Source organism: Vombatus ursinus, unplaced genomic scaffold (assembly GCF_900497805.2).
Source record: "Vombatus ursinus unplaced genomic scaffold, bare-nosed wombat genome assembly UNPS02012811.1, whole genome shotgun sequence".
Classification (NCBI taxonomy): domain Eukaryota; kingdom Metazoa; phylum Chordata; class Mammalia; order Diprotodontia; family Vombatidae; genus Vombatus; species Vombatus ursinus.
In genome coordinates, this window is record NW_020952589.1 from 188,447 (window position 1) to 202,677 (window position 14,231).

Sequence of the window (14,231 nt, forward strand, 5' to 3'; positions counted from 1 at the left end):
CCTTAATATTGACTGACTATCCCTGGCAACTCTCCAAGCCTGTTGTGGCAGAGCAGGTGCTGATCTGCACTGGCAGAGTTTCCTTGGGGGAAGCTCCTTACGCCAATGAACTCACAGGCGTGGATGGAAGACAGTGTTGGCAGGTCTCCACCTCAGTGGGCTCAGCAGCGCGATGCACATTGGCCTCACCGGCTGGGTTGGAAAGAGGGGAGAGCACGAAGCTTACAGGCGGCTCAGCCACCAGCTCACTCAGAGTGAGGTTTGCTTTTTTTCTCTTGGCAGGTTTGAAGGTGCCTGAATTGGCTCTAGACCAGATCTCCGTGGGCACCTGGCTGCCTCAGGGGCCTCACGCTCTCCTCCCCTGGCTCCTCCTGCAGCATGTCCTTCCAAGCCTGGGCCACCTATCCCAGCTTGCCCCCCCGTGACCGCAGGAGTGGCAGCTTTGTCCAAGGCTTGGCCAAGAGCCCTTCGTTCCTGGGGAGGCTTCAGGGTCACCCTAGGGCGAGGTCGATGGAGATGCCCTGGGGCCACTCCAAGGTCTCCCCATCTTCCAGAGACTCTCTTAAGGTAGAGTTGAGGGCTGGGTTTTGAAAAGGGCTTTCCAGAGCCACGCTTAGCAAAGGCTGCCTATAAGCTGCAGTGAGAGGTGGCTTCCTAGGCCAGGAATTATTTTTCCCCACTGGCCTGCCATTCCTCCCACTGGACTCAGCTTTGCCTGCTCTGATCCCTGTGACCTGCCTGAGGGGAATCAGATATTTACTGTCCCCAAAAGAGCCCTAAGCCCTCAGGAAGGGGCAGGAAATTTCAGGACTTCCCAGTTTTGCCACCTCAGGACTGGCCCTGTCCTCCCCATTGGCACCTATAACTAAAATCCCAGGACTGGCTTATAACTAAAATCACAGCTCTGACATTCCCTCTTCCTTTTCCTTTCCCTCTTGTCTACCTTGTTAGCACTTAATCTTCCTTTCCAGGGGACAGAAGTCCTGACTGACCAATTCAGTACCCCAGATGAGTCCCTAGACTGGTCCTAACTTCAGCCCTTATGGGCTCCTCTCCCCAAGGGAATCCTGTGACTGACGCTCAAGAGACTCAGGAGACCTGGGTTTTAACCTCTGATTTGCTATGTGACGATGAGTAAATTACTTACACTCTCTAGCCCCTAGTTTCCTCATCTGTGAAATGGGTATAATAATTCCTTCCTGAATGACTCAGAAGCATATGTGTAAGGATGAATATTAATGATACTTGGCTTTCTTCCCCTCACTCAGGGCCCTCTGAGGGCCACCTCTGCATTGCTGGAGTCTGAGAACTCTTCCTGCCTATGGCACTCCCATAGTCCTAGTCTCCTAGACAGATCACAGTCCCCAGGCCTCTTGAGAGGCATCCATCCGACTGAGGCCAGGTGAGTGTTATCAAATGAGCTATGGCTAGAGGAGGGGGAGGCAAGGAGACCAAATCTAGAAGTACTGCCCCCTACTCCAGGCCATTGGTTCCTCTCCCCATTCACCTCCTTTTTCCTCTCTAGCCCAGCATCTTGTAGCCTCTTTGGCAAAGGCTCAAACCAACTCATCGGACGTCAGGCTTCTCTACCCCACCTTCTGGACTGGACGGACAGTGCGGTCAGCTGCAGGGCCCTGGCCCTCCAGGGCTGGAGCAGATCAGAACAGGACCTTCAGTCATCATCGTTAGAGCGTGTTCAGCAGCGGGCAGAGCTGGTGGGCCGCCTGCAGACAGCCCATTGGACCCTGAAGGAGCAGGCCCAGGAGATCCAAAGGAGGGAGAAGGCTCTGGAGCTCAGTCAATTGAAGTGTGAGCTGCTTGACGTAAGGCAGAAGGTACAATTCCACGATGTATGTCCCCTGTGTGACCCTCAAGGGGAAAGGGGATGGATGGGGTAGGGAACCTCTCCTACCTACCCTTGGCACTCTCATGACCTAGGCCCCTGGCCTGAGCCCAAGCCCCAGGTCCTCTATGAGGTATCCATGCTCCTGAGAGGATGAAGCGAATGCAAACCAAAGAAGTGAGATCCAAGGAAGGGGAGGCAGGAAGAGCTCCCCTCGGGGAGGGCATTTCTGCTGTCATCACCTGAGGCTTCAACATAATCCCTCCTGTTCGCTTCCTAGTTTTCCAAAGCACTTTCTCCTTAATCCTCTCAGATGATCCTTACCATTGTCATGGTAGGTCAACAAGGCAGAAAATCATCTCTTTTTTGTAGATAAGGAAACTGAGGCCCAGAGAGGTGAGGTCATAGTATCATAGGATGCCAGGGACTCTTAGTTCCATCTGGTCCATGGAATTCTTAACATTTTTGTGTCATGGCCCCTTTTTGGCAGTGTGGCCAAGCCTACAGACCCCTTTCTCGGAATCATTTTTTAAAAATAAGCAGAGGGGCAGCTATGTGGTACAGTGGAGAGAGCACCAGTCCTGGAGTCAAGAGCAGCTGAATTCAAATCAGACACTTGACACTTACTAGCTGTGTGACCCTGGACAAGTCACTTAACCCCAAGTGCCTCACCAAAAAATAACAATAATAATAATAATAATTGAAGGAAATGCTCAATTTTAGTTAGAGGTTAGTTAAGATGTCAGGGTTTTATTTTTTTTTCCCCTTTCAGACTCACTGACATCCATGGAGTCCATGCACCACAGTTTAAGAACCCCTGATCTAATCTAATCCCCTATCTACAGATTAAGAAACCGAGTCTCAGAGAGGTTGAATGTCTTGCCCAGAGTAATATAGCTAATAACGTCAGAAGCAGGTCTAGATGCCCAAGATCACACAGAGCCAGTACGAAGTGCAACAGGAGCATGACATGGATTAGAACTCGGATCTTGAGCTTAATCCAGGGCATGCCCCACTGTTGTCTTTGAATGAGAGCCTCAGGACTTCTCTCCATGATTGCTCTGCTGAATTCTCCTGTATCTCACTCATAACCTCCTACTCAGCCAACCACAAAGAGCAGACTCTCTCTGGTCAGCACGTTGCCTGTGCTCATCTTGGTTATAAAGTCTGCCTCCTTCCCAGCTCAGGCTGGTTTTCATTTTGCTTTTTTCTCATCTGGCTTCTTGAAAATGCTGATTTTTCTTCCTTGCCCTGCCCTGCTCCACCTTCCTGCCAGCCAGATGTCTCTTCCTAAGTGGTACTAATGGGTCAGAGTCTTTCCTGGCTAGTGTTCCAGGCTCTGCGTTGAGTTCGGGCCAAAGTGACTCAGAGGTATCTACTCTGCACTAAGCAGCTCCTTGCCTGCCATGGTCTGTCCCCAGATCCAGGAATCTTCCTGAACCAGAGCCTGGATTCTCCTTCTTTTTCCCAGCTCTTCCCCCAATCTGCATTGAGCTTTCCCTGGAATATAGTACATCTCTAGATTATTATTTATATTTTGGGTGATGTGTGATAAGAGAAACATTCACTATTGACCAACTGAAGCGTCCACAGTAGAGAACCTAGACGCCATAGCCCATGAGGAAAAATGGAAGCAAGCAGGATTCTTTATGGGAACCATGAGCACCACAACTGGGGAGGCAATGCATTCAGTCAGGAGAGACTGTCATCTCTGACACTGTCTGTGTGACCCTGCACAAGTCACTGGAACTCTCTGAGCCTCGTTTTGTCTATTTGTACAATGAGGACAATAATACTCATCCTACTTATCTAATAAGATTGTTGGGAGAAACATGGGGAAGCATTTCTCGCAACCCCACTGCTGTATATGTGGTAGCACCTGGAAAATCTTATAGTGCCAGTTACTGTTATTCAAGGATTTGAAACATTGTCATGTAGAAAAGGGATGAGATGTATCCTGTGTAACTCCAACAAGCAGGATCAGTACCAACAGGGGGAAATTACAGTTATTTTAGGTCAATAGAACCGATGATTTCCTAGAAATACAGGCTAACAATAGCTGCCTTGTGAGGGAGGAAGTAAGGTGGGAAGGGCTCTGGAAACTTTGTCATTACACAGACTGCTGAAAGAACTAGACCTCTGTAGGCTAGTAGAATTTCCAAGTTCAGTGAAATCCCCAAGACTTCCTGGTCCGTTCTGTACCTGGCCCCAAATGCCCTTAACAACATCCCTAATAAGAAGTCCTTCAGACCTCCATTTGGAGATCTTCAGTGAATGGGGGTAGGGTGGGGAGGGACCTACCTGAAGTACCTGCCACTTTGGGACATCCTTAATTGTGAGAAATTTTTCCTTCCCCAAATCTTCATCTTGGTATCCTCCGCTGATTATTTCCTGGCCTGCTCTCTGGGGTCAAGCAGAACAAATCTAATGCCTCTTTCACATCCCAGTCCATTAAATACTTGTAGAGCACCATCGTGGCCCTTCTAAAGCTTTTTTTGACCAGGCTAATCATCCTGTTTCCTTCGACCAATCCTCAGATGGCTTTGACCAACTTGTTCTCAATTCCTCTGGGCACTCTCCAATGACATCCTCTAATGCCCTTCCTAAAATGTTGGTGCCATTGTTGAAAAAGAAGACTTGGCAAGGGAAGGGGGGTTGTAGGGGATGAGAGTGGGTAAGCATTTCAGTTTGACTAAATTACTCAATTAACTTCCGAGGAATTGCACTTGAATAAATGAGTAAACAAAGGTGAGCAGATATTCCAAAAGGCTGGAAATGTAGGATGGCAAAACATTATAGAGGCCCTTTGAGGCTACACAGGAGTTTGAATTTTTCTCAATAAGCAATAGGAGAATTGGTTCTAATTCTTCTTCGCAACATGACTAATGTGAAAATGTGTTTAATATGACTGTACATGTATAGCCTATATCAGATTCCATACCATCTCGGGGAGGGGGACGGAAGGGAGGGGGAGAAAATTTAGAACTCAAAATCTCATGGAAGCAAATGTTGAAAACTAAAAATTAATTAATTAAAAATAAGCAATGGGGCATATTGAGGGGTATTGAACAGAGGAGTAGCTTGGCCAAGGCTTTGAGTAAGAAAGATTAGACCAACAGTGGATTGAAGAATGAATTTAAGGGGGAAGACAGTATAGTCAGAAGACTTATTGTGCGTCATAGTAAAGACACAAGATCTGGGTTTGAATTCCATATCAAAGACTTACTAGCTTCCTGATCATAGGTAAGGCATTTAACTTCTCAGAAGCTCCGTTTCCTCATCTGTTAAAAATAGGGGATAATAATATACCACTTGCCTCATTAGGTTGTTGTCAGGAAATTAGTCTGTAAGCCTATGAATGTGAGTCTAGGAATTGGGACAGACAGTGATGGTGACACGTCCTAGGTGGTGGCAGCAGGAATAGAAAGGAGGGATTGGATAAAAGAGATTTTTGAAGAAGTAGAATTAACATGGTTTAGCCATGAGAGGGGGAAGGAAGGGCAGGAGTCACCGAGGAAGCACGGCATTGCCCCTCTACATTCAGCCTGCAGCTCAACTGCCAACTGTTTGTTTGGGGTCAGCTCACAGACCCCCATTTTTTTCCTCTCTGAATCACATCCCACCCAGAACATCCAGGAGTAATCAGGAGACATCATGGTAATATGAAGGAATATCTACTTAAAATAAAATGCAAGATAAAGGATTCAGGATTAAAGTAAGCAGGAGACACTCTTGGCACTCCTATCCCATGACTGTATGCCCCCCACCCCAACCCAAACATCTCCTGGGAGTTCAAATCTTATTCCTACTGACTCCTCCCCACCCCCCTCCACACAGACACCACCCTTATCCACCACTCAAAGAAACAGGACTCAGGCAGTCAGTGATGAGGGGGGAGGGGAGCCAAGGGGTGGGACAGGGTACAGGTCAACGTTGGCAGCAGTCTCTTCCTGGCACACTTCCTATCACAGTCTAGCAGGTGCTAACATCTTTGCCTCTTGCTGCCTAGGGAACACTATCTAGAAGTGTGGGCATTTCTACACTTCCAGCTTCCTATTTCCTTCCTTTGTGCGGCTGTTAGGACAACCTCCCTGTAGGCCCAGCTCTGCCTGGTCCCGCCTACGTTGCACTTTTGTCTAAATGCCCCCACCACATTTTTCTCCCTATGTTTGCCAGCTCTCTCTCCATTCTTTCCCACTGTGCTTTCTTCAGTGTTCTCATTATAATTACCTGTACTGGGATGTCACTGCCCTCTGTGCCCATGCAAGCCCTCAGGGACTTGAAGTCCAGAACCCTCTCAAATGAACTCGTATCTCTGGCCCCCAAAGCATTGTGGAAACATAGCCATCCTGTCTTCTTGAGTTAAGTATGGTACCCTTCCACAAGATTTAGAACCTGGTGCCCGTGACCCTCACAGGAACCGTGAAATCAGAAATAGGATCAGGGTTTAGCAGGAAAGATAAAAAGCTTGTTTGGGTCCATCCTGAATTGTAGATGCCATTGAGACTCCACTGAGGTGGAGAGGTGATAGGATCATAGGGTGATAGAAACAAGCTGAAAAGGACCTTCCAGTCCATTTAATCCCACAATCTCATTTTCTGGATGAGGCATCTGAGCTCTGGAGATATGTCGAGTGACTTTCCTAGGATCCTGAAAATGTGAATCAAGGGCAGGACTAGAGACATAGATTTGGAAAGTGTCCCCAGTGGTAGCTGAAGGCATGGGAGTGAGTGAAATTGCCAAGGAAGGGTGTGGAAAGAGCAGAGAACAGAGCTAAGGAGAGCTAAGTGGGAGAATATCATATTTAAGAGCATGGGAAGAAGATAAGCCAGCAATGGAGGCAGAGAAGGGCTATCTAGGAAGGTCAGAGAAGTCCAAGGAGAGTGTGGTGTCTGTAAAGCAGAAAGATGAGACAGTATGGAAAAAGGAAGTGTCCAATTTGGGTAGAAGATGGGTCTGCAGCTGGGCCTGGAAGGGAATAAGGGAGAAAAGCAAAGGTGAGGAGGGAGAACATGCCAGGAATGAGGAGGGGAGGGAAAGAGGAAGGGGAAGGAATAAACATTTATATAGCACCTACTATATGCCAGGCACTGTGTCCAGAAAAGGAGGTGGCCAATGGTGTCTGATTCTGCAGAGAGATTAAGGAGGAAGAGTGGGAAGAGGTAGTGTATCTGAAGATTAGTAGGTCACTGGTGGCTTTAGAGAGAGCAGTTCCAGTGGATTAGTAGTGGTGGAAGTCAGATAGCAAAGAGTGGAAAACAGAGGTTAATGAGATAAGACAGGCAGCTCTAAGAAAAATGGTTGATATCTTTTGTTTTCATGTCACCTTCATTTCCAATTATATCCTACTTCCCTAGGGAGCCTCCCTGTAACAAAAACTAAGAAAGAGAAAGACTCCCCTGAAAAAAGCAGTTCAATAAAACAAATTAGCCGATTCTGACAGTATATGCAATGCTCCACACCATCTCTGCAACGAATCCTCCCCTAAAGATCCAGATGCATTGTAAGCCCGGCCATGTTGGCACTGGGCCCTATGTTGGCATGGAGATCCTGCCTTTGGCTGCTTCTGGCAGGGGAGAGTAGACTTTGCCTTCACCTGCCTGTGATTGTGTGGAAAAACAAAACAAAACACTTGAAAACCCAGGGCCCCTTTCATGTTAATTCTGTTCAACAAATGCTGATTAAGTATTTACTCTATGCAAGGTGCTGTCCTAGGTTCTGGGAATTCAAAGAAAAAAAATGAAATACTGTAGTCCCTGCTTTCAAAGAGCTTACATTCTACAGGGACTATGTACACAGAGGACAAGGAAAATGGAGGAGGGAGGGAGAGTGTTAATAACTGGGGCAGGAGAGTCAAGCAAGGCTCGGGAGGAGGAGGTGCTACCAAGCTGGACCTGGCAGGAAGACAAGCATTTTTAGAGATGTGCAGGGAGAAAGTCATGCGGTGACTCCAGGGCCCAACCTTCTATCCCAGTTCCATGATGTATCACTGCCCTTCCTGCACTCTGGCTGAGCCTAAATGACCTCCTTGCTGGTCCTCCATCTTCCCTCTTTGCATTGGCCTGAGCTAATGTTTGTCAAGCGCTTCGCACAGTGCCTGGCACGTAGTAGGTGCTGTATAAATGCTTACCCTTTCCCCTTCCTGTCTCCCTCCCCTCCTCAACCTGGCATGTTCTCCCTCCTCACCTTTGCTTTTCTCCCTTATTGACTTCCAGGCTCAACTGCAGACAGACCCGTCTTCTATCCAAAGCCTTTCCTGATGCCCCTCAGCTGCTAGTGACCCCCCTCCATAAACACTGACTCTGTCTATGCCTCTGTATCTGCTCATCGCCTCCCTTGGCAGATCTCCTTGAGAGCAGAGGCTGTCTCATTTTTGCCTCAGTACATAACACAGCGCCTGACACAGAAGAGACACTTAATATGTGCTTTTTAAATCGGTTGATTGGGGCAGATGGATACAGGGCTAGATCTGAAGAGATCCTGGCTTCAAATACCACCTTTGCTACCTACTACCTCTGTGACCTTGGACAAATCACATAGCCTTTCTTGTCCTTTGTCTCCTCATAGGAAAAAGGAGGGGGTTGGATTTCATGATGACTAAGATACCTTCTAGTTTTGAATATGACCCTATCAATCTATGAATCCATTTCAGGAAAAGGGAATTGTTTGTACAAACACATGGAGATGCGAAATGGAATATCAAGTTCAGGGAGAAACTAGTAATCCTGTTTAGTTGGAATGCAGAATTTATGAAGGAGAATAATGTGAAATAAGACTGTGAAGGTAGATGGCAACCACACTGTGGAGAGCTTTAAATATTAAGCTAAGGAATTTGTATTTTTTATGAAAGCGACAAGCAGCCATTAAAGGTTCTTGAGTAGTAGAGTAACATGGACAGAGCTGTTATAGGAAGGTTGTTCTGGCAGCTTGTAGAGGATGGATTATAAAGGGGAAAGGTTGGAAGGGAGGCCAATTAGGAGGCTATTTATGTAGTCCAGGTGAGAGGTAATAAAGGCTTGAACTAAGGCAGTAAATCTGTAAATGAAGAGAAGGAGATAGGTACCAGATATGCCACAATGGTAGAATTGACAAGACTTGGAAACTGATTTGATATGGGGATGAAAAAGTGGGAAGAGTTAAGAAGGAGAAACTAGGGTACTGGGAAGATGCCAGTGCCCTTAACAGAGATGGACAAGTTTAGAGGACTGATGGTTTAGGTTGGGAAGATAATATGCTGAGTCTGAGATGCATGTGTGACATCATCTAGAGGAATTGATGGGAGACAGACAGATGCACAGAGAGACAGAGATGGAGAGAGAAACAGAGACAGAGACAGACAGAGAGAAAGATAGAGAAACAGAGACACAGAGAGAGAGATTGAGGGTGAATAAATTTATAGATCTGGGACTCATCAGCATAGAGATGCTACTTGAACCCATCACTAAGCAAGAAATGAGAGAGAGGGGAGAGAAGAGGGCCCAACACAGTCCCATAAGAAACACTCAGTTGGTGAGCAGGGGATGAATTAAGGTTCACCAAGGGAGATAGTGAAGGAGCTAAGAGGAGAACCAGGAAAGAATTATGTCCCAAAAACCAAGGCAAGAGAGAATATCCGGGAGGAATGGATAGTCAGCAGTATCAGAAGTTGCAGGGTGGTCAAGGAAGATGAAGATTGAGAAAAGACTGTTGGATTTAGCAATGAAAAGATTGTCAGCCCATTCTGAGTTAGAGCTGGAGGCCAAGGCCTAAGATGTGAATAGGAGGTTGGGAAACAAAGCTCAGTTTGGCAGTGAAAGGGAAAAGAGAGAGAAGAAGCCAGCTTGAGGGAGGAGTGTGGGGGAGCCAGCTTGAGAGGGCTCTTGAGAGCTGATTATAAAATTTTCTGTGTAAGCATTTACATCTTGGAAATCAGCTAACGCTACAAATCAGGGCTTGATGTATGGTTTTGTTGATTGTTTAGACTTGAGGAAGTGTTGGAGAAAATCTTAATGATGCAGGTTCCACTTAAGGGTGTGTCCTGGATGTATTTTTCCCCTCAGAGATCTGATTGGTAAACATTTACTAGCACACCACTGGCTTGAGGATTGAGTAATGGTTTTTCAGAATGAGAGAAATATGGTGAGTGAGTGCACAGGCAGGGGATGAGAAGAGAGGGACACTGATCATTGCAGCAAGCCCCTGGATGGGACAGGAATGGGGCTGATTCCTTCTTTCTTCCCCAGAGCTGTCTATCTCGCTCTTATCTGAGACAGATTGTCAGAGCAACCTCAGAGATCACCTAGTCTAAGCCCATCGTTTTGCAGATGAGGAAACTGAGGCCCAGGGAGTTGAAGTGACTTGTGCAAAGTCATACAAATAGTGAATTTCCTGGGTGGGACTTGAAGCCAGGTTCTCTAACTGCAGATCCAGTCTCCTTTACATGGCCTTCCCTTACTTCTCTGGGCTTTGTTAGCAAATCTTCCTTCTCTTAATTCAACCAAAGTAGGGAAATGTTAAAAATCTTTGCTGAGAAGCTAAAGGGGGGAAATATAGTGAAACAAAATTAAGCAGAGAGGCCCTGGAACTCTGTGAGGTAAGGGAGCGGTGTTCCTTGAGTCAAGCCGGCCTGACTTTGTCTCCAGAATGGCATCCTCACCATCCCTCCATTGGGATGGATAGCTATGACTCCTCCTCAGGTCCAGCCCAGGCTTATTCTCATCCTGGGTAAATCTCAGCTTCTCCACCTCTGACCCACATCTCAGATTAACCAAGGTCCCCGCACTGACTGAAATAGCTGCACGGCTTTTAAGTCCTCAAACCGCTGCCCAAGCGTCTCCCCTGCTTCCAACTCAACAAGGGGTCATGCAGCCTTTGCTTGGAGAGTCCAGGGAGAGTGACCTCCCCAGGCAGGCTGTTTGGCTTCTTTGCAACTCCTGGAGCTTGGCGGGAGGGAGGGAGAAAGAAAGAAGGGACGTGACTGAGGCTTTCTCCCAAGCACCAATATTTTGGCTTCTACTTAAAGGCCTGGAAATAGCTGTGGCCCTGAGTAGTGTGACCTCTTCACACAGTCTTGGACCACCCCCTCACCACGGGGCCTGCCTATGCCCCTAACCCTTATAAGGGGCATAAGCAAAACACTCTGAGGCACAGACTACCTCTCTGCCAGGGTGACAGACTGTCTTCTGCTCTGCTGGCACTCTTCCCACAAAGGCTTTTGCCCCAGGTGCTCCTGGTTCTGCCCTCTGGGGCCCAGCACAACAAAATCTGATTTCCTTTCCACTTGACAAGGCTTTGAGTTCCAAATAAACTTCCACTTTCTGGGATCCAAACTGTCCACTTCAGCCCAAATGCAGGGCTGCAAAGGCTGACCCTTGGATTCGATGAACACCTCTGACCTTTAAACCCAACGGTCAGCTCCACCTACTCACCATTTTCCAAAGTGATTTTCTGACTGGCTTCATGCCCTTTCCCAGCTGTATTCCAGTAATTTGCACGTATGCTAAGGGAAGCTGTAATTAGAAGAGGGACTTGTTTGACTTGAACCTAATGCTACTTTGCCCTTTGGGAGTCCTTTGTCTTAGGTTGGGATGCCTCCCCCACCCCACCCCAGGCCTGAAGTACTTTAAATCCCTAAGGTCAGGACACACTAGAGGACTAGGGGGAAAGGGAACAGATCTAGGCAGGTGAAAGGGGGTGGGAAAGGGGTAGGGAGAGTAAGGGTCTTCAAGACATATCTGGCATAGCACATATGGAAAGCCCAGATTGCATACCCACGAAGTTGGAAATGTGCTCCTGGGTACCCAAAATGAGACACCTCCAAATCCAGGGTTCTCATATCTGGAAGGTCCAGAAATAGACCTTTTGGATGGACATTGGGCAGCTGTTCCCCGCTCATCAGAGCCCCCAGATGGCATGCCCAAGCAGTGTCGTGTAAGCACTTGACCTCTCCCTCTGCCAGGGATACAAGTCAGGGGATAAGAGGAAGGAAGGGGTAAACCCCTGGCCAGGAAACAGATCTCTTCTTGGTCCCTTTCACCTCTCATTTCATGGCAGCAGATGGAAAGCTCCCTTGTTCGCCTGGAGTGGGAGAGAAGAGAGCTGAAGAGGTCCAGAAGACAGGAGCAGCAGCGGGACAGAGAGCTCCAGGACAAGTGAGGAGGGTGTGACCAGAAGGCTGGGAGGGCTGAGGGAGAAGGGTGGGGAATGGGTGGTGGGAAGGAAGGACCCTCCTCCCTTCCACCTTTCTCTCCTCCAGAATCCTGCATCTACAGGCAGAAGTGATGAAAGTCAAGTTGTGTTTGGACAGAATGAGCCACCAGCCACTGTTTGTGGAGGACCCAGAGGTGAGGATGGCCAGAGGGAAACCTGAAGGCTGGGCTCACCTCCCAGCCCAGGGAAGCCTGCACATGGCTCCTGAGTCTAAATACTGCAGTGGGCAACAAGAGGTCAGGAAGGGACTGGAAGGGGTGAGGTGGGGTGGGGGGGGGAGGATGGGGAAGTGATAACTCTCACCCCACAAGCCTTTACTGAGTTACCCGAGTGCCCAGACCTGTGCATGGGGGAGACAGAGAAAAAAGAAGCACCATCTCTAACTCCGTTCATATTTTGGCGGGGGAAGAAGAGTGACATAAATTAAATGATTAAAGAATAGGGGATGGCATAAACGTATGGGTCAGTGTGAGTCATGAAGGTTAGTGTGCTATAGGAGGTCAGAACAGGGAGGCTGGGGGAGTCAGGGAAGCCTCCTTGGAGGCTGTGGGCCCTGAAGGATTTGGAGAGGAGAAGGGAAAGCTTCCATAGGGCAGCAGCATGGGAAAAGATTCAGAAGAAGGAATGAGCAGGGTCCTGAACAAGCAATTTTGGTGCCGGGGGCAAAGTTCACTTGGATCAGGCAGCATGAAATACACCCTTAGTTTACTTTTTGAGAGAATTTCAGTTGTGAGTGGGGGAGACCCTAGGATGCAACCTGGAGGGCAGTGGGGTTAGCTTAGCAGAGTGCTTGGTGCATAGCAGGCTCTTAATAAATGGTGATTGATTGATTGATTGATTGATTGGGATGAAAGAGGAAGTGTGCCATGCCTCCTATGTGAACTAATTTTCCTAGAAAGAGCAGGAATGGACTTGTGAGTTCATTCCCTTGGCATAGAGAAACTCCCTCTCTCAACTCCTTCTCTCGATGATGCAAGTTGACACCTTCTAGTCTGAGACAGTGGCCTGATCTCCACACAGCCAGTATGTATCCAAGATGGGATTTGAACCAATGCCTTCCTGGACTTGAGTCTCATTCTAGTTGTGGCTCTGGAAACAGGCATGGGCTGTGTGGGGGAGACTGAAGATCTCAGAAAGGCTGGAGCAAGGACTGTTTGTTGGGGATCAATAAGAGATAAGGCTAAATGGGTAGAGGGGTACAGGCACCAAATGCCCTTGATATCTAGGCAAGGAATTGTAGACTCTGGACAAATCTGCAGACCAGGTAGAATTCTGGAAAACTCTATGCGTGGTTGGGTTAGCTTCTGGGTCATAGGAACCCTGGGATGGCTCAAGAACATGGGGAAGGGTGATGTCTTTTGACTAGATGCCCTCTATATCCTCTGAGCAGGAGCCCAGACTCAGACCTGAGAGTCAGGAGGCTGAACTCAATGCCAAGCTCCAGACGTTGGTGACCAACCAGGACCCCATCTTTCAGGTACCATGGGTTGATAGAGGTGTCCCCCTTCCCAGTCAGCTAATGTGGCCCAGCCAATTCCTCTTTGGAAAGTCATTGTTGAGACTTCCACTTGGTGGGGGGTGTGTGGAGGACCTTGGTGGGCATAATCCTGCTTAAGGATTGGAGGTATCAGTAGGGAGTGAGGCTCACCACAGTGATAGCTAGGCTAATGACCCCAAAGTAGACCTACCTGGTCAGTGTAGACTGGGAGTTCCTAACCTGGGGTCTGTAACCTTGTTTTTAAAAAATATTTTTATAATTGAATTTCAATATAATTGATTTTCTTTGTGATCCTGTGTATTTTTATGCATTTAAAAAGATCATTCTGAGAAGGACTACAAAGGTTTCACCAGACTACCAAAGGGGTCCATGGCACGAAAAGGGTAAAAACCTCTGGAACAGAGGGATGCTGAGGGCATTGAAGGCTAGTTTTCATTTCTAGGAGAAGCCAGGACAGGAGCTGAGCTTTGATGCCAATCAGACTCTAGAGGGCCAGGAGGAAATACCACTCGAGGACCTGAAGGCCTCTACCCCGCAGGTGTCCCAGGACATGATCTTTCTTCAAGAAGAGCTGGTGATCATTAAAGAGGTAACTTTGGCCTGGCTCCCTCTTCCTGGCTCACCCCGACCTGTCCTAGCCCTTCTTGGAACATGACCTTCCGAGAATCTTAGAATCTCACAGCCAGAGCAGGCCTTGGAGAG

General features: G+C 47.9%; 1 protein-coding gene across 1 annotated transcript in view; it reads left to right on the top strand.

Moving 5' to 3' along the window:
- The first annotated feature begins 105 nt into the window (after positions 1 to 105).
- LOC114040234 (trichohyalin) overlaps positions 106 to 14,231 on the top strand; it is a 36,083-nt gene continuing 21,957 nt past the window's right edge. The window contains exons 1-8 of the mRNA XM_027858273.1: positions 106 to 254; positions 378 to 567; positions 1,269 to 1,402; positions 1,526 to 1,835; positions 11,879 to 11,973; positions 12,078 to 12,165; positions 13,422 to 13,508; positions 13,972 to 14,118. Of these exons, the coding sequence (XP_027714074.1) occupies positions 106 to 254; positions 378 to 567; positions 1,269 to 1,402; positions 1,526 to 1,835; positions 11,879 to 11,973; positions 12,078 to 12,165; positions 13,422 to 13,508; positions 13,972 to 14,118 (1,200 nt within the window). The remainder of the gene's footprint in view (positions 255 to 377; positions 568 to 1,268; positions 1,403 to 1,525; positions 1,836 to 11,878; positions 11,974 to 12,077; positions 12,166 to 13,421; positions 13,509 to 13,971; positions 14,119 to 14,231) is intronic.